Source organism: Hoplias malabaricus, chromosome 9, assembly GCF_029633855.1.
Source record: "Hoplias malabaricus isolate fHopMal1 chromosome 9, fHopMal1.hap1, whole genome shotgun sequence".
Taxonomy (NCBI): domain Eukaryota; kingdom Metazoa; phylum Chordata; class Actinopteri; order Characiformes; family Erythrinidae; genus Hoplias; species Hoplias malabaricus.
This window is the reverse complement of record NC_089808.1, coordinates 34,589,636-34,613,522: the sequence shown is the minus strand read 5'-3', so window position 1 is coordinate 34,613,522 and position 23,887 is coordinate 34,589,636. Positions and strand designations below refer to the sequence as shown.

Here is a 23,887-nt window from a genome sequence, read left to right as displayed (position 1 = left end):
ATTGGTCAGTCTGCACGTCAGTAGTCGTCCTCCACCCACTTGGTCACCCTACTTAGAGCAAACATTAGGACAAGGCTTTAGGAGAGTGTTGTAGGTTGGGTTCGACTTAAGGGTGTTTACAGTTTAACACAGAGGCTGTGGTTTAAGGGGTACGGGTGCCCCATTTTGATTTTCATATTTCAGGGGCCTTTAAAACTCATGCCACAGTTGTTCAGCTTTCAACGACGTTGCAAAGTGTGCACTTCCATGAGGACCCTAGCGCACAGAGAAAGAAATGTGATGGGGCCAGTGTGGTGTAAGAATATGAGTTCGTTTGTACGTCCGTTATTGGGTGTTTTCAGTGACGACGGAATTACCGCCAAAATTCATGCAGGACAAAGGAGCAGAGACATTCAGCCAGTCAGACGGCAGCACCGAGATATCCGACAACACATTTTACAGTTAAAACTGTTACTGCCATAATGCCAGCCACTTCCGAGATCCACTCTTCTGAACCAGACCACAGGCAGGAGTCTGCTGCTGTGAAAGAGGAGAAAACAACAGCTGCTTTCTCTATGTTCTGCGACGAGCGGGGATATCTAAACCAAATCCAGTATGTCCTACAAAACGGGGCGAGAAAGGGCGACCGAACAGGAACAGGAGTCCTTTCTGTGTTCGGGCTACAGGCGAGATACAGTCTGAGGGGTGGGTGTTTACGTAATTATTTTGGCAGGTTTTGCAGCAACCTTAATATTTTTCATACGTCATATTAGTGCACTACTTAGTAAACGAGCTTCTGCAGTCAAACCCTGCACTAGATTTAGCGTATATAGCCGTTTTGTGTACATCTGTGTCAAACGTTTGGTGCCGTTTCATGTGACGAAGACCCTACAGTAGTGCACTTAGTAGGGAGTAGGGAACATTAGCCCATATCATATCAGGTTACCTGCTGGAGTAAACATGAAGTTAGCTCACAGATACCATTATAAGCTCGTTACATTTGACTCCAGCAGTCTATCGTTATGTTGAAGTTGTCCAGCTTGAATTAATGTGAATTCACCCCAATCTTGTAACTGTTGAAAGTCAACGTCTATCTTAGGGGTCAAAAATCCCCCCCGGACACTGTAGGTTATAAAATAACGTCTTCTAATACATTATTGTCCATGGTAAGACGACTGCTATTTGATTCCCAAACTAAGATTTACTGCGGTATTTGGGTGTAAAAGCCCTAGCTGTATGACCCATGTAATGCACTCTGTAGGGAGGATGGAGCTGTTTGAGACGCAGACATTGAAATCCCGCCAATAGCGTGTGAGAGGTTAACACTTCCCCCTTTTTCTTTAACTCCTCCTCTCAGACCAGTTCCCTTTGCTCACCACCAAGAGGGTTTTCTGGAAGGGGATTCTGGAGGAGCTGCTGTGGTTCATAAAGGTAAGTTAATATTACAAATTTTAATCAATATTTCCACAGATTAAACATGACAATTTTATTTTTTCCGCTTATTTAGGCGCATATTTACGCCTACTTCACTTGTTAACTGTTAACATCTTCTATGGAGTTCTGCGAAATGTAAATACACAATAAAAAAGTGAGTACACAGTTGGCATATTCTTTAAATATGGAATATAAAATATAAAAAAAATTCTATAAACCTATGACATATTTTGACTGTAAAAATGCATTTCTGCTCTTTTTTATTTTTGCCAACTTTAAATATAATCTACCTGAGGGGAAAATGGTAAATAAAATTAATGTGTAATATGTGTTTAAACAAATAATCTAATACCAACTGAAAACTCCTACACACACATTCAGCCTTTTGGTATTCTGTGTTCAACCTGTTCCAGTCTGTAACTCATTCATTCATTATCTGTAACCCTTATCCAATTCAGGGTCGCGGTGGGTCCAGAGCCTACCTGGAATCATTGGGCACAAGGCAGGAATACACCCTGGAGGGGGCGCCATTCCTTCACAGGCGACACACACATTCACTCACGCACTCACACCTACGGACACTTTGGAGTCGCCTACCAACATGTGTTTTTGGACTGTGGGAGGAAACCGGAGCACCCGGAGGAAACCCACGCAGACACAGGGAGAACACACCACACTCCTCACAGACAGTCACCCGGAGGAAACCCACGCAGACACAGGGAGAACACACCACACTCCTCACAGACAGTCACCCAGAGGAAACCCACGCAGACACAGGGAGAACACACCACACTCCTCACAGACAGTCACCCGGAGCGGGAATCGAACCCACCTGCTGCGCCACCGTGCCGCTCGTCTGTAACTCAGTCCACAGAAATTAAACTCTGGTTCATCACATTGATGGCTTCTTTGATAAAACGGAACATGGCACAATAATAGTTTTTTTTTTTTTCATGGAGGACCAACAAAATTAATATAAAACTAGATAAACTAGGGCTGCAACAACTAATAGATTAAATCGAGTGTTAAATAGTTTGCAACTAATTTAATAATCGAATAAGTTATTATACACATAGGTACAGTTGCTACACGTGACGAACTCTGGAAGAAGGGTTTGAAAAATGGCGGAGGCGGTCACAGCAGAGGATAATGTTAGCACAATCAGAGAGAAAAATGTATGACCCAAGTCATCAAAAGTATGGGAACACTTTACATTAACGCTTTCAAGGAACAGCGTTAGGCGCAAAATGTGCACAGCTGATCTCGCATGGCACAGCAGCACAACATCACTGCATGAGCATCTGAAAATGAAGCCTGTTGGAGCTATGCGTGAAAGAGATAAAGTATAGTAAGTTAATTCTACCTTTTCTCTCACTCAGAGAGTAGTTAAACAACATTTGTTTTTCTTAGTACATTGATATTACACTCGCGTTTAGCGAACAAGCCTTAGCTTCCCCCCGAGTTTTCTCTTCCACCTTAAATGTATCAGCTCGACCAGCAGTTCCGAAACAGGCCGTAGTTTTAGTCGAGCTAACGTTAGCGACAAGTTTTTCTCTCACTCAATGTCACTAGAGCCTGCTAGAGTAGTTAAACAAGATGTCTCATTTTTAGTAATTTATATCACTCTTGTATTTAGTGAGTTTTCCGTTCCACCTTAAATATGGCGGCAGTTACATTCAGAGTTTAAAAAATCAATCCAAACTTTTTTTTAAATATTATATTTAAAGCCTTTTTCAAGGTCTTTTCTGACTGGCATTGAGTGTTAGTGTTTGAGTATCACAGCCAAGTGTGTATTACATTATAAGTGTATATTACATTACATACACTGTTAAATATTGACAAAAATAAAATTTAATGTAACGGTTGGGTTAATTCTTCATGTAAACATTAATTTTTAATAATGGTAGGGTGTGTGTTCCTTATACAATTACAACATTAGTTCTCTAAAATCTTAAATATCTTAACACCATCTGATCATATGTGTTAGATGAAATTCCCTTTTATTCTCAGCACATGGCAGCATCACCCAATATCCATTCATGTAATTTCAATTTGCCTGCATTTTAGATCAGTAGTTATTAACTTAAAAAAGGTGTATGTTCATATCTACACTTTCTCTCTCATCTCAGATAGAAACAGCCCAGCATTGCTGACTATGTTTTGAAGAAGATCTGCACACCGCAGCAAGCAGCTGTTCTCACTGATGGTGTCCTGAATATGCGAGTAACAGACAGGAAACCAAATTTGGCTTGTCTTCCTTTTTATCCAATTAATAATCAATTAATCGAAAAAAGAATCGACAGATTAATCGATTATCAAAATAATCATTAGTTGCAACCCTAAGACAAACCGACCAGACTCATTTTATGGTTAAGTCTCAAAACCTTGAGCCATAACATTTCTCCTGTGACTTGATAATGTTTTACACGTGGCCAGGCAGTTTTAGCACAATGAGTGATTGAACTTTGTGTTCAAAAGAGCAGGAAAAGAGGAAAACTGTATAATGTTGGTTATTTGTTTGTTTTTTAGGGATCCACAAATGCCAAGGAGCTTTCAGAGAAGGGAGTGAAGATCTGGGATGCAAACGGCTCTCGGGATTTTCTGGATAAGAGTGGATTTACTGAGCGTGAGGAGGGAGATCTAGGCCCTGTGTATGGTTTTCAATGGAGACACTTTGGCGCCGAGTACAAAGACATGCACACGGGTATGTCTTGTTTACATATCATGATGATGCTTTTTATATAAAAATATTATTGGACTGTAAACTTAAACTCTGACGAGTGAATGAGCTCCAAACTAAATTACAGACACTAATGTGTTTTTAATGATAACTGTTGCTACAAAGAACAAAACTGCAGCTAAATCAGGGCTTGACAACTTTCATAAAGATCACACTGCAGTTGCCAACAGTTACGACATCTTTGCTAAGATCTAAGAAGTTATTACAGAAGTCAATATATTGAAATGTTAAGTAAGCCATGAAAACTAACACATGCTTCTTGTGAATAGATTACTCCGGGCAAGGTGTTGACCAGCTGCAGAAAGTCATTGACACCATCAAAAATAACCCGGAGGACAGGAGGATCATTATGTGTGCTTGGAATCCTAAAGGTACTGGAGAAAACATTGTACCACAACAACAGAGTCTTTCACTAAGTGTGTGTAAAGTATCAGTAGTAGTAGTGTAATTGAAATGTACAATGTATTATATTTGTTTTAGGTTTAATGCAAATCTACTAGACAAACAGTAGTGCCATATTTTACAAATATTACACAGTATCATTATAGAATGTGAGTTTCTATTTAAAAAGATATTAAACAGCTAAATAAATAAATAAACTTCAATAACACAATGCTTGGAAATACAGTGAAACCTCAACCTACGAACTTGATCCGTTCCGTGACCCGGTTCGTAAGAGGAAAAGTTTGTTTCTCGAGTCAATTTTCCCCATTTAAAATAATGGAAAAGCAATTAATGCGTTCCAGCCCCCATCCCGAAAGTCACCCTTTTTGCACTGATATATGTTTACAACACTCTCAAATTAGTAAAAAAAACACATGTAGCGTTACTAAAAAAAAAAAGGAATACAGTGGAAACATTAATAAAAAAGAAATAATAAAGTTTTAAGTGGTTACACAACGCTACCTTGAAGACGTGACGACTGGCTGGAGGAGTAACACAGGCACTGGCTGTATGGTGGGGGGTGGGTGGAATAACGGAGAGTAGGCGGTGAATGTGGGGAGACAAAGCGTAGATACGGTTTAACTTAGCACGAATTTCGATGTCTGCTATTTACACTAATGCTAAATTGCTAAAGCTACAATGTGCTAATCTTAAAAGCTCACTCAAGTCTGGGCGCTGGGAGACTCGCCTATTGGGGTCAGTGGCCATTTCCAGCCGCCGGCTCGGTGGAGGCTTGGGTTCGTTTCTAGAGTCGTGGTTCGTTGGTGGAGGCAAAAAATATTCAAATGCCTGGTTCGTATCTTGGAAAGTTCGTTAGTATAGGCGTTCGTTAGTAGCGTTTCCACTGTACTAATGAGACCCAAGACTCTGAAAAAAAAACGCACATAGTCTGATATCAACTTGGTCTACATTTAAAAAATCAAAATAAATTTAATGGTATGCTTTTTTTCCCTCTTTTCTTTCTCTGTTGCCCGCTCCCTTCTTCTTCTTCTTCTTCTTCTTCTTTCAGATTTGCCTCTGATGGCGCTCCCACCCTGCCATGCCCTCTGCCAGTTCTATGTGTCTGATGGTGAGTTGTCGTGTCAGTTGTATCAGCGCTCTGGAGATATCGGCCTGGGTGTGCCCTTCAATATCGCCAGCTACGCCCTGCTCACCTATATGATTGCCCACATCACAGGGCTCAAGGTAAAGACCAACATAAGCTCCGTTCCAGTACAGATCTACACCAAATCGCCAGATGTTTTCTGGTTCATTGATAGTTAATCACTTTTTGCTGCAATCACTGTTTATACATTGGAATAATCACTAAATTTCTAGCTCATTTTAGCAGAGACTCTTACAAGTTTCTTACAGCGACGTTGTTACTGTTACAGTTCTAAATGAATCTTCACTCACAACAGTACAACATCAACATGTAAAAGAGTAAAAATATATGGTATTATTATGGGCAGTCACACAGCTCCAGGGGCCTGGAGGTTGTGGGTTCGATTCCCGCTCCGGGTGACTCTGAGAGGAGTTGGTGTGTTCTCCCCGTGTCTGCGTGGGTTTCCTCCCACAGTCCAAAAACACACGTTGCAGGTGGATTGGCGACTCAAAAGTGTCCGTAGGTGTGAGTGAATGTGTGTGTGTGTCTGTGTTGCCCTGTGAAGGACTGGCGTCCCCTCCAGGGTGTATTCCCGCCTTGCGCCTGATGATTTCAGGTAGGCTCTGGACCCCCCGCGACCCTAAATTGGATAAGCGCTTACAGATAATGGATGGATGGCATTATTATGGGGTCTTTGCTGTGTTTATTTATGTAGGTGTAGTATTTGTTTTAAATTTCATTTTATTTCTTCTCCCCCCACCCCCCCATGCAGCCTGGTGATTTTGTGCACACTCTTGGTGATGCCCACATCTATCTCAATCACATTGAGCCTCTGAAAGTGCAGGTATGTGTGTATATCTGCATTCTGTGTGAATTTGTGTACCCATCTGTGTTGGTTTTGTTCATATTCACATTTCCCTGTTGTCCCTGTAGCTGCAGAGAGAGCCTCGCCCTTTCCCTAAACTGAAGATCCGTCGCTCTGTGGAACGAATCGATGATTTCACGGCAGAGGACTTTGAGATCTGTGACTATGACCCCTATCCCACTATCAAGATGCAAATGGCTGTTTAAACACCACAAACACTGAAGGCTTAGAGATGGAGACTCTTTTTCCCCTAGGTTTGATGAAATATATTTAATAAGAACGGCAGTTTGGGGACACACACAAATAGTAGATTTTGAGAATAATGGGAATGGTTCAATATCGCCATGGTGTTATGAAAACTGTGCCATTATTTCCAGTAAAATTCACAGTATTATAATTAAAGTAGATTCTTTTTGTGAAACCTGCATAAAACGTATTCATTTCATCATTTCATTAATCATCTTTTATTTTTAAAATAAGGTGCTGCCTTTCATTTATAAAATACTGTGACTTTTACTGGGCATCATAGCACTTTATCCTCCATAAGTTTTTCTTTTATTAATAAAGTATCACTTTTTCGTATTACATTTTTTCCTCTGAAAACTAGATCTGTATCCTTGAAATTTTACCCAAGTTTCACAAACTAATATTTAACAGTTGGGCTGTGTTGTCGTTTACCTGAATATTTCACTGGGATTAAACAAGTAAGTATTTATTTTATGGAACTTTTTATTGTTAACTGTTAAGTATTATTATTATTACTAAAATTGAATAAAGATTTTTCATTCTGAACTCTTTAGAAGAGTACATTTACTTTAGCAGCCAACAATTATTAAAAAAAGAAAAAGGAAACGTTGCAAAGCACACTAGCGCTCTCAGTTGGAGCAGTCCCTAAACGAATGTGAGAAACATTCCTGCCATTCCTACTCTAGCTTTTACCACTTAACGTGGCCAAGAATCGCCTACTAATGCAGGAAAAGAAATCTGAAACGCAAAAGGACCAGTCACAAGTCTGCTATTCTGGCTTGACCTGTAGGAAGCAGAGAACCAATCTGAATGCAGCTAGCAGAATGCTAACAGGCTAACAACACAACTCGCTAACTGGTGAGCGGAGGGTCTTTGGCTGAGACAGCAGTTCCTAACTAAGTTAAAAGCACCTAATGGAACAGGCTGTGGGATTGAGGTGTCGGTTGAGAATGAATTAGAGTCACGTGCGTGTGAAGAAAGATGTTTTATTTTAAATTAGAGATGGAAACGTTTACAGAGATGTTTCTTGGTTGTAAGTGTTACTCTCTCCCACCGTCAGTGGGAGCAAATCACATACAGAAAATGTTATCACCCTCAGTTGTTCCATAAACATTCTTCCCAAATTTATATTGCTTAGAGCACCCTTATAGCCCCTGTGTTATGTAGAAAGTGTTTCTGAAGATTTATAAAATTAGTATAAAATTATTTTAAATGTTATTTAAATTTCACAGTATTTGATTTGAAATTAAATATTTCAGATTGGACACATTTTAATTTCTCATTTCACATTTTAAAAATCACTTCTTAAGAAGTTTCAAGTTTTATACTTGGTGTTGATTTCATACTTCAATGTGTTTATAATCGAGTCCTCTGGTTTTGAAGGCTAATTAAGTGCTACGATTGTTCAGCAGCAGGTGGCGCTTAAGATGCTTTCTCCTACAGAATGGATCTCCACACCTCTCCATCAGGAAAACGGTATTTGAGTACAGACCCCTCCAACATCTCAGTTGAATATCCAGGATCCTGAAAACATCCAACATGAGAGCATGCCCACTTCAGTGCAGTTCAGGGGGCAGCGGTGGCCCAAAGGTTAGAGAAGCAGGCTTGGGACTGTAAGATTTGATTCCACAGTGTTGTCTTCTCCCTCAACATCCACAGCTGACGCCTGTGGCTGTTTGTATAATAACCCCAAAGGGACTGGATGGAGGGTTCTCAATCCAGAGAATTATGTTCAACTACTTCAGAGCCTAAACACGGCATTGGCCATGGTGTCCCATTCTGTTGGCTTTTCTATGAAGATTATACAAGCTACCAGCACTGGGTTCACCTTAAGGCAACTGAATTCAGGTATGAAAACGTAGTGTAAAATAGTGACAGTGTGTACATAGTCTAAACACAGCATGCATCCTTATTGATGTCTCATGACTTAGAAAAATCGCCAGCTCTCACTGAAGCAACTAAGATGTTTTATTCAAGCACTTATTTAAATATTTTAAACTGCCAACATCAGAAGAACCGCTGGTCTGCACCAGTAAACTAGAATTAAAAATGAGATCAGCATCACATCAGTTCTTCCTACGTGTTTGGGTGGTGATTTCCGAAGATTATCGTAGACAAACAGACTGCTGGGCGTTTGAGGCGTAATTACAACACTCTTAATAAATGGCTTCAGAAAGATCGGTGGTAAATACAGTTATGAATAAAAGGCTGTGTTTTTCCAGGACAGCAACACATCTAGAAGTTTGATCACTGAATGTAATGTGTCAAGACAAAAAGCTCTGTAGGCTACATTTCCCCCTTAAAACTCATTAAGAAACTTAAATAATGTAAGATAAGCTTCAGAATAAGATCTGTGGACCATTCAAGCCTAATTTCAAGGATCCTCTGTGACTTTTCATTTGACTAGTTTGAAATTGATTTGAAAACTCACCGTCGGAGGCATGTAGTGGGCATTTCGGATGACAGTGGGGCTTTGGAAATGCTCGTGAAGGTGATCCACAAATTCACACATCCTTTAACACAATGTTAAACATCAGAAGCAGCACAATAACATGAGACACCCATTTACACAATATTCTTAACATTTTCACTGTTCAAAAAAACATGACGTTATAATTTGTGAATTAATGCCTTTAAGATGCCCCCATATATATCCATGTGACTACAGATGATGTGCAGAAAATCATCAAATATCGTCTAGCCGTGGCTGCACATGAGCTTATGGTCACCATGTTCAATGCCCAGTGTGAGGTAGAGGCGTATAAAGCCCACAGGCTTTGGGCTGTGTTCCAATACACCTGGAATGAGCTTTTATAATGTTTGTAATGTAGAACTAATCATCCAACATCAGGAATTAACCACACTAATATTCTTGTGGATGAATGCCAGCAAATCCTCACAGAAATGTTCTAACATCTTGTCTAAATCCTAAGTCTCTGTGGTGGTCCCCTCAAGGGTGCATATTTGTACTTTTAATTAGGGAACACAATTGTACCTTATTTTATTATTATTGTAGATTTAAAAATTGTGTTGATTTCATACGCTCCATTTCATCTCCAGGACTTGTGTTTTTGTTTTTGTTTATATGACACAGTTCTATAATGGAAGATTACAAACATTTCTCTCTCCTTCTGGAGAAGAGAATGTAATGTACCTTTTAAAAGCTAAGCACCAGCGATATGAAAGTGTCAAACAAATAAATACAGTGGAATTTGAGTTCCTAACTTGTGTTTATTGATAGTCAGAAAACATGTTATTTCTTACAAATTGAAGGAATAAGGTTTAAAAGACCGTTGGTCCCCCAGTGGGACATCTGTGCACAAATGGCCCAAAGATCCCAAAATATCCAGGAAATGGACTAAATTTGTCAGCTTTAAACGGGCACTTTGGAAAGGACCATCCGCTCACTCCGTTATCTGTAGCTCATTTCACTGGTGCTTTTACAACAATATGGGCATGTAAGGACACCAACGAAAGGTGTTCAAGAGCCTCTGTAACATGGAGGTAAACAGGGTAAGGACACTCACTTCGCCTGTTTTAGTTGGTGTTAGTTAACGTTAGCTTGACTTGCTAAACTCGGTGGCTCAGATTATACTCGGCTACGTAGCTGCATTACGGAGGTTTATAGTGTCGGATGAATTCGAGTTCGACTTCGATCACATTTACAAGAATAACGGTCCCTCTAAATTTGAGTTTAGCTTATTGCTCGGCTATTGTCATGAATAATGTTGGTTATTTAGCTAGATACTGTCATAACAGTCAGTCATAACGGTGTTTTACCGCGGCGTTGTTCAGCTGTTGTCCACCAGTGACGTCACGGTCCGAGAATTTCCGTAGCGAAATTTGCTAATTGAATTTCCGTAGCGAGCTCGGGTTTTTCCGTCAATTTAATAAAATTGTCAGTTTTAAAGCAAATTTAGCTGCTATTTTCATTTTAATTCATACTTATATATGTCAGTAACTAAAATAATGTGAAATATTCATGGAGGTCCATTAAGTGGTGCTTAGCCTTTAAAGAACAAAATTGGACTTTTAACAATGTTGTAACTTTAAACTTTAGTGACCAAAATTGTACCTCAACCGTACCTTTTTTTCGGAAAATGTACAAAGTTAAAGCCCGGTTGTGTTCTCTAAAGGGGAATATTTGTAATCTTTCATTACAGAACTGTGTAAAATAAGAGAACGTAACATTAGTCCTGGAGATGAAATAGGGCGTATATATTTAACACAATTTTAAAATGTATTATTATTGAAATCGGAACAATTATGTTCCCTAATGTAAGGTACAGTGTACTGTAACCTTGAGGGTACCACCACAGTGACGGCTTTTCTTAACAGTAATTCACTTTTTTCCACATACAGCTTCCTTCACACTAAATATAAATATGATCAATTTACAAACAAGAACGCGAACATCAAAACAGATCTGATCTGAGCAAATAATCAGTTTAGTAATGAAGCTTGTAATGTCAGTGTTGGTGAACTCTCCTCACCTGTTGTCCAGACTGGCAGACACTGAGATATAGTCAAACAGAATCAGATGCTGAACAAGTTCACAAAGTCCCACTCCCCCAGCATGAGGACAAACTGGAACTGGAAACAAATACCACTTTACAAACCTGTACACACAGTGTATACTGCAATTCCCTTTGAGACCAGTCTTTCAGTCTTAAACTATCTTATGAAACTCACGTTTACTGCTCAAACGTACCCTTGAATTTGGCGGCCATGAGCAAGATAGCAAGGTTCTCGTTAACACTGCCGACTCTACAGCTGTCGATCTGAACATACTGCAGAGCTGAAGCCTGCAGAAACTGCTTAAACATGACCCTGTTATGACACTAACACACACATACAGTTAATTGCTTAAGGACAAAACACCCCAGTGACCAAAGTGCAAGTCACAAGCGATTAAATAACCATATGTTCAGGCAAGTCACATTTGCTTGTGTAGCCATAAAAACACCAGCGTGAAAATGCTTGGAAAGAGCCTGATTTTATGTAGCTTTTTGCCATTTTTTTATAATAATAACATATTAGTAATGAGATGACGATTAAAAAACATTTTATTTTTATATTCTATTCCCCAACTTTATAATGTTACATTCGGGCCGCATGACGTTAGAACAAAAAGTACCAGAGCAGATTTGCTTCTCAGGAGTAAAGAGAACAATGAGGTAATTTAAGGCAAATGTTATTAGACCTCATTAAAAATAACAATGGGTGAGACTAATTTAATGGGTTAGTCATTAAAGAGAGAGAGAGAGAGAGCTAGATGAAAGAAAATAAGCCAGTCCGATAACATTATTGTGTCCCTTATCTGATACAAGAAAGTGTTCGTTAAGCCCAAAAACACATTTTTGTTTTTACATTTTCCTATGTGCAAATAAAACTGCTCACTTTTCTCACTTTTATTTTGTAAGATTTGTTTCCTAGGCTTTGTTTGTCCTAACCATGAACCTAGAAAAATGAAGGAATTCCACAACTCAAGGTCAGACTGCAGAAATCTTGTCCTGCTCAATTCAGCTGCCAAAAACAACAACAACAAAAAACCCCAAAAACTATCAGCCTGTCCATTCAAGGTCAAAATGAATGTGGATAGATTGCACTGATTGAAATACCTGTTCTCCTGTGGCAACTCCAATTCCCAAAGGTGCAAGAGCCTGAAACCCAGACGCAGACAAGTAGTTTTGCACAGAAATCAGACATGGCCATTGGAGGAATAGTTATGGATCACAAATGACACTCCAGCTCTTTAAATATTTAAAAATTCTGATGTAATGTCATTTAATTATGTTCTGTACCTTGGAGATGGCAGCATGGCCAAGGATGTCGTCAGGACAGGTGGGCTCCTCAATCCAGAGTGGACGGAACTCCGCTAGCTTAGTTACCCAAGATATCGCCTCAGCAACATCCCATCGCTGGTTGGCATCAATCATCTGACAGTGGAGATCCCAAACATTACAGAACTCATTCATTATCTGTAAGCACTTATCCAGTTCAGGGTCCGGAGCATATCCAGAATCACTGGGCGCAAAGCGGGAACACACCCTGGAGGGGGCGCCAGTCCTTCACAGGGTGACACACTCACACACTCAGGGACACTATATAAGTAGCCAATCCACCTACCAACGTGTGTTCTTGGACTGTGGGAGGTAACCGGAGAACCTGGAGGAAACCCACGCAGACACAGGGAGAACACACCACACTCCTCACAGACAGTCACCCGGAGGAAACCCACGCAGACACAGGGAGAACACACCACACTCCTCACAGACAGTCACCCGGAGGAAACCCACGCAGACACAGGGAGAACACACCACACTCCTCACAGACAGTCACCCGGAGGAAACCCACGCAGACACAGGGAGAACACACCACACTCCTCACACACAGTCACCCGGAGGAAACCCACGCAGACACGGAGAACCCACCACACTCCTCACAGACTCTGTACCTGGAGTTGTTTGACTGTGACACTACCTGCTGTGCTCCTACATAACTGTTTTAATTAAGTCTAATTGGGTTATGGTGGCACAACAGGTAGAGTCCTGATACCCTCCGCGACACTAAACTGGACAAATGCTTAGAGACAATGAAAGAATAACTGAATGAATTAATGAATTATTGAGTTTTGATTGGCTACATTACCAGGCTCTTCTCTGGACCAATCATTTTCCGAATGAGGCTGCATCTCCGAATGTCATCCTGCAGATCAGCACCAACTTTCACTTTGAACTTGGTCCATCCTTCAGCCAGAGCAGTTGAACACAGCTAGACACCGACACAAAAATGCATTTTTTAAATACATCTCTAATCTCTGAAAATGAACCACTTTATCCTCCACAGAGTGGGTGCCTACTTAAGTACAGGTTTATTACACAATTTTGGTTTCACCCCAGAACTCTGCTGACTTCACTCAGTCATTTAGCTCTTTGCATCAGTTATTCCTGAGTACACAGTCTGTACAGATTTGTTATATCAGCTAACACCACGTTATCCATCCCTCTATTATCTTTCAGTTTGCTAAATGACAGCTGTGGTTGTTTAAACAGAAATTACTTTTTGACTGAGGTAAGGCCTCCATCTGCACAAGAGCGTTCTAAAGAGCACTGGTCACTTTAATGTGACAATTGTCCACACTGTTGTCAACAAGCAATACAACAATCTCTATCTGAACCATCTTTTTCATCAGCAGTATTCCCTTAGCAGAAGCACTGAATACTGCCCCTTGTAGAGCACATTGTTTAATGTGAGGGAGCAAGTGAGTGAGTAAGTTATTAGTCATTTGCTTTGTATTTAATAAAGAGGGAGAGAACACTGTTTAACGGTGTGTTAACACATACACACACACACACACACACACACACACACACCTATTACCTGTGTGAGCTGTTGATCTGAGTAGCCGAGCCAGGCACAGGAAGTAGTGTAGGCTGGATATCCTTCCTTTAGCATCTGCTCTTCTACAACAGACAGCAGTAGTGAACAGCACATGTGTGGAACTGAAAGTCCTCAATGGAAATAAATCAGAATATCCTTTGCCCAAAACAAATACTTAAAGGTAATTTCAGACTATTATTATTGGTCAATTGATCCCACATTTTACACCATGTAAACAGCAGCTGGTATGTTTAATTGTGCATTAAGTAGTTTTCCCCGTTAATTTATAATATGATCTTACGTAGTGGATGTTCTGGAGATTCTTTGCTAAACCTAAGCTCCTTTCACACATGCATGTAACCAAAAATGTTTCTGCGTTTACCCTGAGGAGCTGTATGTGTGAACGCAAACACCTGCAACATCCGTCCTGGACATTACTCAGATTATATCCAACTAGCTCCCTCGTAGAAACTCCTTAAAATGTCCAAGCCAGTGCATTTGTGAACAGAGCTCAAAATGCTCAGAGGTTTCTCCTGAATGTGCTGCACAGGCGTCGCCCCATGCCTAAAGCATGCGGCACATTTCTCACTGCAAGAATACATCTGACACAGAAAAGGTCCTGCTGTGTGTTGCATGTGTGACAGGGTTACTCCGGGACATCTCTAGAGCTGAGAGTCTGGGGTTTCACTCAGAGCTTATATGTGAAAATGACTCTATTATAAACAACTGGCTCAGCTTGCAGTTTATGGAAAAATATTATTAAATAATAAATATTATTAGATATTTTAAGCAAGTTCAGTTCCTGTGGTTGGAGCATGGCTGCGTCATTGTCTTGATCGACAATGTGCCATCACTCTACACTCTGTCACACCTCTTGTGTCTGTGATGATTAACTTCCATTAGATATTTCTGTAGGCTATTTAAATATACAGTAAACAAAATCAGCTTCCTACCTCTCTGCTGCTTTCCCGCTCTGCCTTTCTCCAGTAAATCTGTTTCTCAGAGAGAGATAGAGAGATATCTGTGAGGTAAATGCTGGGGAATCATCATTTTATTGTCTACTAATAATGAACTCACCTAATGCTTCCTGCTCAGTGAGAGCGTCAGTGATGTATCTAAAGTCTATGCAGCGGATGAGCTGGCTAGGCTCCTGTGGACACAAGTGGGCACAGATTGTCCTGACTACATAAAGCAGACCACTTTAGGGGCTTTGTCAACACCCAACCCAGACTGTGACAAACTGAGCAATACACAGCACTGACATCAGATTACTGTCCAATGGTCTTACCATGTCAACTAGGAGTTTCCAAAGAGGCTGCAGAGAAAAAGAGACATTTTAGAATTGACGCTGACACAGGTGTGTGCACATAGACAGTTTAGTCTTCAGAAATTTTGATTTTAGCAATAATACATTCAGCAAGTTTACAAGCCCTTAAAGTAGCTCATAAAGAAAACTACATGGCACAGTTAAACATCCATCCATCCATTATCTGTAACAGCTTATCCAATTCAGGGTCGCGGTGGGTCCAGAGCCTACCTGGAATCATTGGGCGCAAGGCAGGAATACACCCTGGAGGAGGCGCCAGTCCTTCACAGGGCAACACAGACACATTCACAGTCACTTTTGAGTCGCCAATCCACCTACTGATGTGTGTTTTTGGACTGTGGGAGGAAACCGGAGCACCCGGAAGAAACCCACGCAGACACTGTCCATAAGGAATGTCTCTCAGTCATTTTACTGTTTTTTGACTTGAGGCTAAACTGAGAAATCAGTAAAAATCAGTGGAATACCCTCCATGACTCTTTCAGGGTAAATCTGATAAAAGCTGTTATTCAAGAAGTGGGTGCATAATGTCTTCATGAGTATTTTAGTAATCAGAAAATTGTCGTTTAATTGGTTTGTACACAAACATTGTTGCTGCTGTGATGTGTCAATAATAGAGAGCTTACTGGAATAGGTCAAATATTAAATAATTAAGTCCGACTGGTTTCCGTCATGTTCCAAAAGCCAGTTTCAGTAACCGAGGATCAGAACGCCAGGGCCCCCGACCCCGACCGCCACCCGATCCACAATGCACCAGACCCGGATTACTACCTCTCCCACAGGTGGTGGGCCCATGGGAGAGTGGACCCATGTATCTCCTTTGGGCTAAGCCCAGCCGGACCCCATGGGTGAAAGTCCGGCCACCAGGCGCTCGCCAAGGAGCCCCTCCCCCAGGCCTGGCTCCAGGGTGAGGCCCCGGTAACCCTGCTCCGGGCAAGGGAGGCTGTGTCCGTGTTCTTGTCTTTTTCATCCGTGTCTTTATGGATCACTCTTTGTCTGGCCCATCACCTAGGACCAATTTGCCTTGGGAGACCCTACCAGGGGCTATTGCCCCCGACAACATAGCTCCTAGGCTCACGCAGGCACGCAAACCCCTCCACCACGTTAAGGTGGTGATCCAAGGAGGAGTAGAAGGGGAACCACCACCCCAGTCTGCCTCCGGAGTCTCCTATCGAGCCTGGTTGGCTCAGGGGACTCCGGAGGCAACCGACAGGTACAGAGGAGCCAAGCGGCTTGCGGCCTCGGCAGTCGCTGAGGCAAAAACTCGGGTGTGGGAGGAGCTCGGTGAGAACATGGAAAACGACTTTCGGCTCCGAGAAGTTTCTGGCAAACCGTCAGGCGACTCAGGAGGGGAAAGCAGTTTTCCACCAACACTGTATATGGTGGGGGTGGGGAACTGTTGACCTCGACTGGGGACGTCTCCAGACGGTGGAAGGAATACTTCGAGGATCTTCTCAATCCCACCAGCACGTCTTCCGCAGAGGAAGCAGAGCTTGGGGACCCCGGGGGGGGGCTCGTCTATCACTGGGGCTGAAGTGGCCAAGGTGGTAGGGAAACTCCTTGGCGGTAGGGCCCCGGGGGTGGATGAGGTTCACCCCGGGTTCCTCAAGGCTCTGGATGTTGTGGGGCTGTCCTGGTTGACACGTCTTTGCAACATCGCGTGGACATCGGGGGCAGTGCCTCTGGACTGGCAGACTGGGGTGGTGGTTCCCCTTTTTAAAAAGGGGGGATCGGAGGGTGTGTTCAAACTATAGGGGGATCACACTCCTCAGCCTCCCCGGTAAGGTCTATGCGGGGGTACTGGAGAAGAGAGTCTGACTGATAGTTGAACCTCGGATCCAGGAGGAACAATGCGGATTCCGCCCCGGTCGTGGAACACAGGACCAGCTCTTTACCCTCGCTAGGATCCTGGAGGGTGCATGGGAGTTTGCTCAACCAGTCTACATGTGTTTTGTGGATCTGGAGAAGGCATTCGGCCATGTCCCTCGGGGTATTCTGTGGGGGGTGCTCAGGGAGTATGGGGTACTGGGCTCTTTGTTACGAGCTATCCAGTCCCTGTACAAACAGAGCAGGAGTCTGGTTCGTATGGCTGGCAGTAAGTCCGACTGGTTTCCGGTTGTCACCGGTTCTGTTCACAATTTTTATGGACAGAATTTCTCGGCGTAGCCAAGTGGCGGAGGGTGTCCAGTTTGGTGGTCTCAGGATTCCATGTCTGCTTTTTGCAGATGATGTGGTCTTGTTGGCTTCATCGAGCCGGGACCTCCACCTCTTGCTGGACCAGTTTGCAGCCGAGTGTGAAGCGGTAGGGATGAGGATCAGCACCTCCAAGTCCGAGTCCATGGTACTCAGCCGGAAAAGGGTGGAGTGCTCTCTCCAGGTTGGAAGTGAGATCCTGCCTCAAGTGGAGGAGTTTAAATACCTCGGGGTCTTTTTCACGAGTGAGGGAAAGATGGAGCGTGAGATTGACAGGCGGATCGGTGCAGTGTCAGCAGTAATGCGGGCTCTGTACCGGTCCGTTGTGGTGAAGAGAGAGCTGAGCAAAAAAGCAAAGCTCTCGATTTACCGTTCAATCTACGTCCCAACCCTCACCTATGGTCACGAGCTTTGGGTAGTGACCGAAAGAACGAGATCGCGGGTACAAGCGGCTGAAATGAGTTTTCTCCGCAGGATGTCTGGACTCTCCCTTAGAGACAGGGTTAGGAGCTCGGACATCCGGGAGAGACTCGGAGTTGAGCCGCTGCTCCTCCATGTCGAGAGGAGCCAGCTGAGGTGGTTCGGGCATCTGGTTCGGATGCCTCCTGGACGCCTTCCTGGAGAGGTGTTCCGGGCATGTCCAACGGGGCGGAGGCCCCGGGGCAGACCAAGAACATGCTGGAGAGACTATATGTCTCGACTGGCCTGGGAACGCCTCAGTATACCCCCGGAGGAGCTAGAGTCGGTGGCTGGGGAGAGGGAGGTCTGGGTTTCTTTGCTCCGACTGCTTCCCCCGCGACCCGGACCCGGATAAGCGGTGGATAATGGATGGATGGATGGATTAAATAATTAAACAAGACGTTATACAACATAAACATGGACCCTTTCTATTTATCTATTCGTCATGAAATCTTCACGCACTGTAAAGAAAAGCTGATGTTGATATGGCATAAACACATATAAAACGTAAAAAGTGAGTTGTGTGTGTGTTTGTTTGTGTATTAGTTTTTCACCTTGCTCTCTGCACGTGCCCACATGTCCCAGATGGCATTAAGAATGGCTGCAGTTGCCAGCTGGATGACTCCTTTCTCTGGTCCAATCTGTCAAAAAAAAAAAAAAGGCAATGAATTTTGGAATAACTCTTGTACCTTCACTAAAAGGAAATTCTACTGACTTTTCCAAATCTCTGTAAAATGATATGTATACAAAGTTATTCAGTGTGGTTTATTGTGCAATGCTCCTTTCTAGAGATACTTGCTGAGTCTGATAGTTTAATAATGGTGGGGAACCAGACTTCTGAAGAGTTTACTGCATCCAAAAGCTTCCTCACAGAAAGGTATTAGATGAAAGAAAGTTAATTTAGAAAACCTGGTGGTAAAATTATGCGAGTTCACTTACCCATCTCATTTGACCATCACTAGTCAGGAGTCTGTAGAAGCCTCTAAAGTCACTCACAATCTCCTTCAGTGACTTTCCAATCACCAGATTAGACAATGCCTCTACAGCACATACAACTGCAGGGAGAAGAAGTGGGGGTGGGGGGAGTAGTAGTTTTTTTTCCCTCTTCGTTTACCATTGACAATAATATCAATTCATCTACTGTATTTTTAAAAAAATGCAGACGTTGTAAGTTAATTTTCACACACACAAAAACAACAACAAAAAAAAACGTACATGATATGCACTACACATACAGACGAGTCACCCCCAAATACTGAGCAAATTCTGCTACTATTATGTTACTCATTCATTCATTCATTCATTCATTATCTGTAACCCTTATCCAGTTCAGGGTCGCGGTGGTTCCAGAGCCTACCTGGAATCATTGGGCGCAAGGCGGGAATACACCCTGGAGGGCGCCAGTCCTTCACAGGGCAACACACACACTCTGTCACTTTTGAGTCACCAAGCCACCTACCAACGTGTGTTTTTGGACTGTGGGAGCACCCAGAGGAAACCCACGCAGACACAGTGAGAACACACCACACTCCTCACACACAGTCACCCGGAGGAAACCCATGCAGACACAGGGAGAACACACCACACTCCTCACAGACAGTCACCCGGAGGAAACCCACGCAGACACAGGGAGAACACACCACACTCCTCACAGACAGTCACCTGGAGGAAACCCACGTGGACACAGGGAGAACACACCACACTCGTCACAGACAGTCACCTGGAGAGAGAATCAATCCCACAACATCCAGGTCCCTGGAGCTGTGTGACTGCGACACTACCTGCTGCACCACCATGCCGCCCTATTATATTACTATTACAGACAAATATTTAGTCTTATATGCAGTGTACCAATAGCATAAATGTACCTTTAAATGATCAAACCTATGGAATTAATGTTATATATAGAATGAACATTGATATATATGGAATGAACACCTGATGGTCCGTGTATATTTTATTAGTTTGATTCTTAGACTGAATGTAGAATGAGAGAAACGATTCATTTTCCATTTGAACACACGAAGACATCCTTTCTGTCTTCAAAACGAATATACGGTTCATTATTTTGATTGGGAATTGGATTGTCAATGCAACCCTCTTCTCCCACTCTTCACACACTGATAGCAACACCGCAGGAGAAATGCTAGCACAGGCTTCCAGTATCCGTAATTTCAGCTGCTGCACATCTCGTATCTTCACAGCATAGACAATTGCCTTCAGATGACCCCAAAGATGAAAGTCTAAGGGGGTCAGATAAAGTTGGATCCAAAATGGCCGCCATGGTCACCACCCATCTTGAAAAGTTTCCCCCCTCCCATATACTAATGTGCCACAAACAGGAAGTTAATATCACCAACCATTCCCATTTTATTAAGGTGTATCCATATAAATGGCCCACCCTGTATATTGCCTCCCTTTGCTGCAGTAACCAAAGAGGATGACTGTATTATTCAACACAAATCTGTTTTATTGATGCACCTCTAGCTGACACTTGTTAATGAATGTGGCCCTGCAGGTAATGCACGGATGAATGAAGATTATGAAGATTGTGTGTGTGTAAAACACATGGCAACCACGAGGGGGTGCATTTTTACTTAAGTAAAGTCCAAAGAGGAAAGATCCAAAGTCGAGAGAGAGAGAGAGAGAGAGAGAGAGAGAGAGAGAGAGAGACTGAAAGACTGAAAGACTGAAATATCACTTGCTACTGCAGGAACTCACCGATTTCTGTGCCCTTTCCGATGGTGAAAGTGATTCCGTATCCTTTCAGGCCCTCTTCCGTCTCAATAACAACATAAGCCACAGAGTAGTCCGGATCAGTGTGCTGTGGACATGAGTCACATGACCACGGGGTTAAACACACTCCCTCTCTGTGAGCTCATACTTTATTTACAATAACTTTATTTACTATGAGCACTGGGAGCTGACATTCTGGGCTATTGTTATATAATAATTATATAATATTGTTATTATACACAGAGATATAAGTACAGAGATTCCTGTATCACCATGAAACCTGCACTCGTTGTTTACTACACTGTTTTAAACACTGTTAAAAGGCTTTTACCATAGCGTCTGATCCATGCTGCCCCTGAGACGTCGGGAACCTCACGTCGTTCACTGTCAACTTCACAATTTTGCCTTTCAGCATTTTGTCGCCTTTCCAAAAGCCGAAGAACCAGGTTGAACTACCGGTTACTCTCCGAGGACCCGCCCACTCAGAGATAGATGCGGAGCTAGATTACATTCGGACAAGGAATCGATTCCACACATCGTGGACTCGACTCTGATTCGAATTCTGTAAAATCATACACTTTTTCACTCCTCGATTCATAATAGAATATTATTCTGCCCTCTTTCCACAGATTAACACGGCTCCGGTGTCTTAAGTAAACATCAGTGACATGTACAAATGTAAAAATAAAGCAATTACAATACAACAGCCCTGTTCAGAATGACTTTCTGTGCCTGTTCTGTTTACTCTAACCCAGGGGTCGGCAATAGTGACGGGAATTTCGGCTCTTTTTGGGGAGCCGGCTCCTAAATGGCTCTGTGTTTTACCACTGGTACCATTTCCACTGGTACAGAACAATATTACCTACATTTTACATGACTATATGGACAAAACATTATTGTTCAATATTAAAAATAATAAATAGTGTTGCAATGGCCAATTGATTTATGTCTGTCTTGTAATAACTCACTGACTGCACTCACACATTCCATTGTATAAATAACTGGATTTTTATTTAAACACCTTCATAAAAAATCACTTGTAAACTCTGAAATATAGCCAATGGAACCCAAAAGGTAGGTATTACAAAATAGCTTATTAAATTAAATAATCGTCCATTTCTGGTAATAAAATAAACAAATACTCTGCAAAGTGCAAAACAGCAGCATTCAACGGTAGTGATTAAAACAACCACAACTGTCAACAAACATTTAACTGATTTAACATTTTCTTCAACTATGTTTTGGAAGGCAGATTGGCATTCAGGAAAACCATGTGTCTCAGCTCGGAGAGTTGGAGCTTGCGTGATGTTCTCTGATTAGTTGAATGACAAGTATTAGAAAAAAATGGCTCGGTCTTAGACGGGAACCGGCTCTCATCGTTCACTTACAAGAGCCGGCTCGTTGAACCGGTTCGTTCGCGACCGACACATCACTAGTCGGCAACCTTTACCACTCAAAGAGCCATTTGGACCCGTTTCACACAGTAACAGAAGCACTGGGAGCCCTTTTGAAATTTTAAATGAAATAACACTGCGCATAACAGTTTTTTTTGCCTTTGTGCTGTGTATAAACAAACTATACTGTGTTATATTTATGAAATCAATGAACGACTGCAGAGAAAATGAAATAACATTTCTGCATGCAACAAAACATTTTTAACTCAGAAAAAAGACGTTGTGTTGACGGTTAAATAAAATACTCAATGTCTATTTGAGTCCTTGTAGTAATGGGGAAAAAACGCCGAACTTAAATTATCCACTGGCAGCAAACAAAAACGCTGTCCTCTCTCTGCGTGCAGTGCAGTCAGCGGTCAAAAAGTTAAAAAAACCGCACACTGGCGGGTGTCGCACATTGGAAGTTGTGACGTGTATTAAGAGCGACAAAAATATTTTAAATATTGAATATTAAAATATTTTAGATGTTACAAGATCGCCATAATCTTCCTAGAATCACATTTTGAAAATGAACGAACCAAAATAAAATACATTTTAATTAAATACTCAGTAATTATTTTTAAAAGCCGCGGGTTGCCGACCCCTGCCCTAACCCAAGGACACTCATTTTAGCCATTTTCACTCGGTTGTTTTCATGATTTATTTTCAATGCTCATATTTCTCCCCGCTCGTTATGTTTAAATTGCTTTCTTTAACCTAGTCTTAGTGTTCTCACCAAGTCTCTGCACTTGACATAACAATCTGGGCAAAGTCGGAACGCTTCATTTAATCACTTGGCAGCTCACAAAGAACTCGAGTGGTGTTAAATCACAGTTTGTAGGTTTGTTGGCTCCTGATCCCCCAATTATTATTCACATTCATTTAAAAAGTCTCATTTAAGTAGGGGGTGGGCCATTTATATGGATACACCTTAATAAAAGGGGAATGGTCGGTGATATTAACTTGTTTGTGGCACATTAGTATATGGGAGGGGAAAAACTTTTCAAGATGGGTGGTGACTGTGGCGGCCATTTTGGATCCAAATTTTGTTTGTTCAATGTGAAGAGGGTCATGTGACACATCAAACTTATTGGGAAATTCACAAAGAAAAAAATGTGCTTAAGGTGTATCCATATAAATGGCCCACCCTGTACACAAATGCTAAATCCTCCACAGTATGTAATATTGCTCTCTCAAACTAAACAGAATACAGGGGGTCCTCGACTTATGACGTTGATCCGTTCTACGTTGCGTCGTATACCGATTTTCGGTTTAAGTCGGAACATACGTACATACTGTACGTAAATAACATACTGTAAGCACTTATCCTATCCTAACACCTATCCTCCTCGGTCTCGAGCCGCGTAACCGTGTATTCTTCCGCTGCGCACACCAAACACGAAGTTCGTGTTACGACGTTTACGACCTTTATACAGTAAATGGGAGATGTGTTGTAACCACGAAACATCGTAACCCAAGGACCTCCTGTATAAATAGTTTTTTCTGCTGAGGTTTCTCCATGAAAAATGGTTCAAACGTACTCCTTTGTATGACTCTATTTCCTTAA

General features: G+C 42.1%; 2 protein-coding genes across 2 annotated transcripts; one reads left to right on the top strand and one right to left on the bottom strand.

Moving 5' to 3' along the window:
• The first annotated feature begins 59 nt into the window (after window positions 1–59).
• On the top strand, window positions 60–7,302 carry tyms (thymidylate synthetase). Its single transcript, XM_066681582.1, has 7 exons — window positions 60–684; window positions 1,337–1,410; window positions 3,943–4,117; window positions 4,423–4,524; window positions 5,607–5,782; window positions 6,454–6,525; window positions 6,615–7,302. The coding sequence occupies exons 1-7, from the start codon at window positions 462–464 to the stop codon at window positions 6,750–6,752; spliced, it is 960 nt and encodes a 319-aa protein (XP_066537679.1). The 5' UTR covers window positions 60–461; the 3' UTR covers window positions 6,753–7,302.
• A 479-nt stretch (window positions 7,303–7,781) lies between these two features.
• enosf1 (enolase superfamily member 1) lies at window positions 7,782–21,368 on the bottom strand. Its single transcript, XM_066681174.1, has 15 exons — window positions 21,219–21,368; window positions 20,873–20,975; window positions 19,091–19,206; window positions 18,706–18,792; window positions 15,464–15,490; window positions 15,253–15,325; window positions 15,129–15,167; window positions 14,176–14,258; window positions 13,444–13,566; window positions 12,597–12,731; window positions 12,414–12,455; window positions 11,504–11,633; window positions 11,286–11,385; window positions 9,224–9,305; window positions 7,782–8,316 (listed from the first exon to the last, which is right to left on the bottom strand). The coding sequence occupies exons 1-15, from the start codon at window positions 21,300–21,302 to the stop codon at window positions 8,230–8,232; spliced, it is 1,311 nt and encodes a 436-aa protein (XP_066537271.1). The 5' UTR covers window positions 21,303–21,368; the 3' UTR covers window positions 7,782–8,229.
• Window positions 21,369–23,887: the final 2,519 nt, after the last annotated feature.

Excerpts from the sequence above, each read along its gene's own strand:
- tyms (XM_066681582.1), top strand. The coding sequence starts at position 462 with ATGCCAGCCACTTCCGAGATCCACTCTTCTGAACCAGACCACAGGCAG. Across the intron at positions 1,411-3,942 it reads AGCTGCTGTGGTTCATAAAG|GGATCCACAAATGCCAAGGA; the intron begins GTAAGTTAATAT and ends TTTGTTTTTTAG. Across the intron at positions 5,783-6,453 it reads CCCACATCACAGGGCTCAAG|CCTGGTGATTTTGTGCACAC; the intron begins GTAAAGACCAAC and ends CCCCCCATGCAG.
- enosf1 (XM_066681174.1), bottom strand. The coding sequence starts at position 21,302 with ATGCTGAAAGGCAAAATTGTGAAGTTGACAGTGAACGACGTGAGGTTC. Across the intron at positions 11,386-11,503 it reads CATGGCCGCCAAATTCAAGG|TTCCAGTTTGTCCTCATGCT; the intron begins GTACGTTTGAGC and ends ATTTGTTTCCAG. Across the intron at positions 8,317-9,223 it reads CCCACTACATGCCTCCGACG|GATCCTGGATATTCAACTGA; the intron begins GTGAGTTTTCAA and ends GGATGTTTTCAG.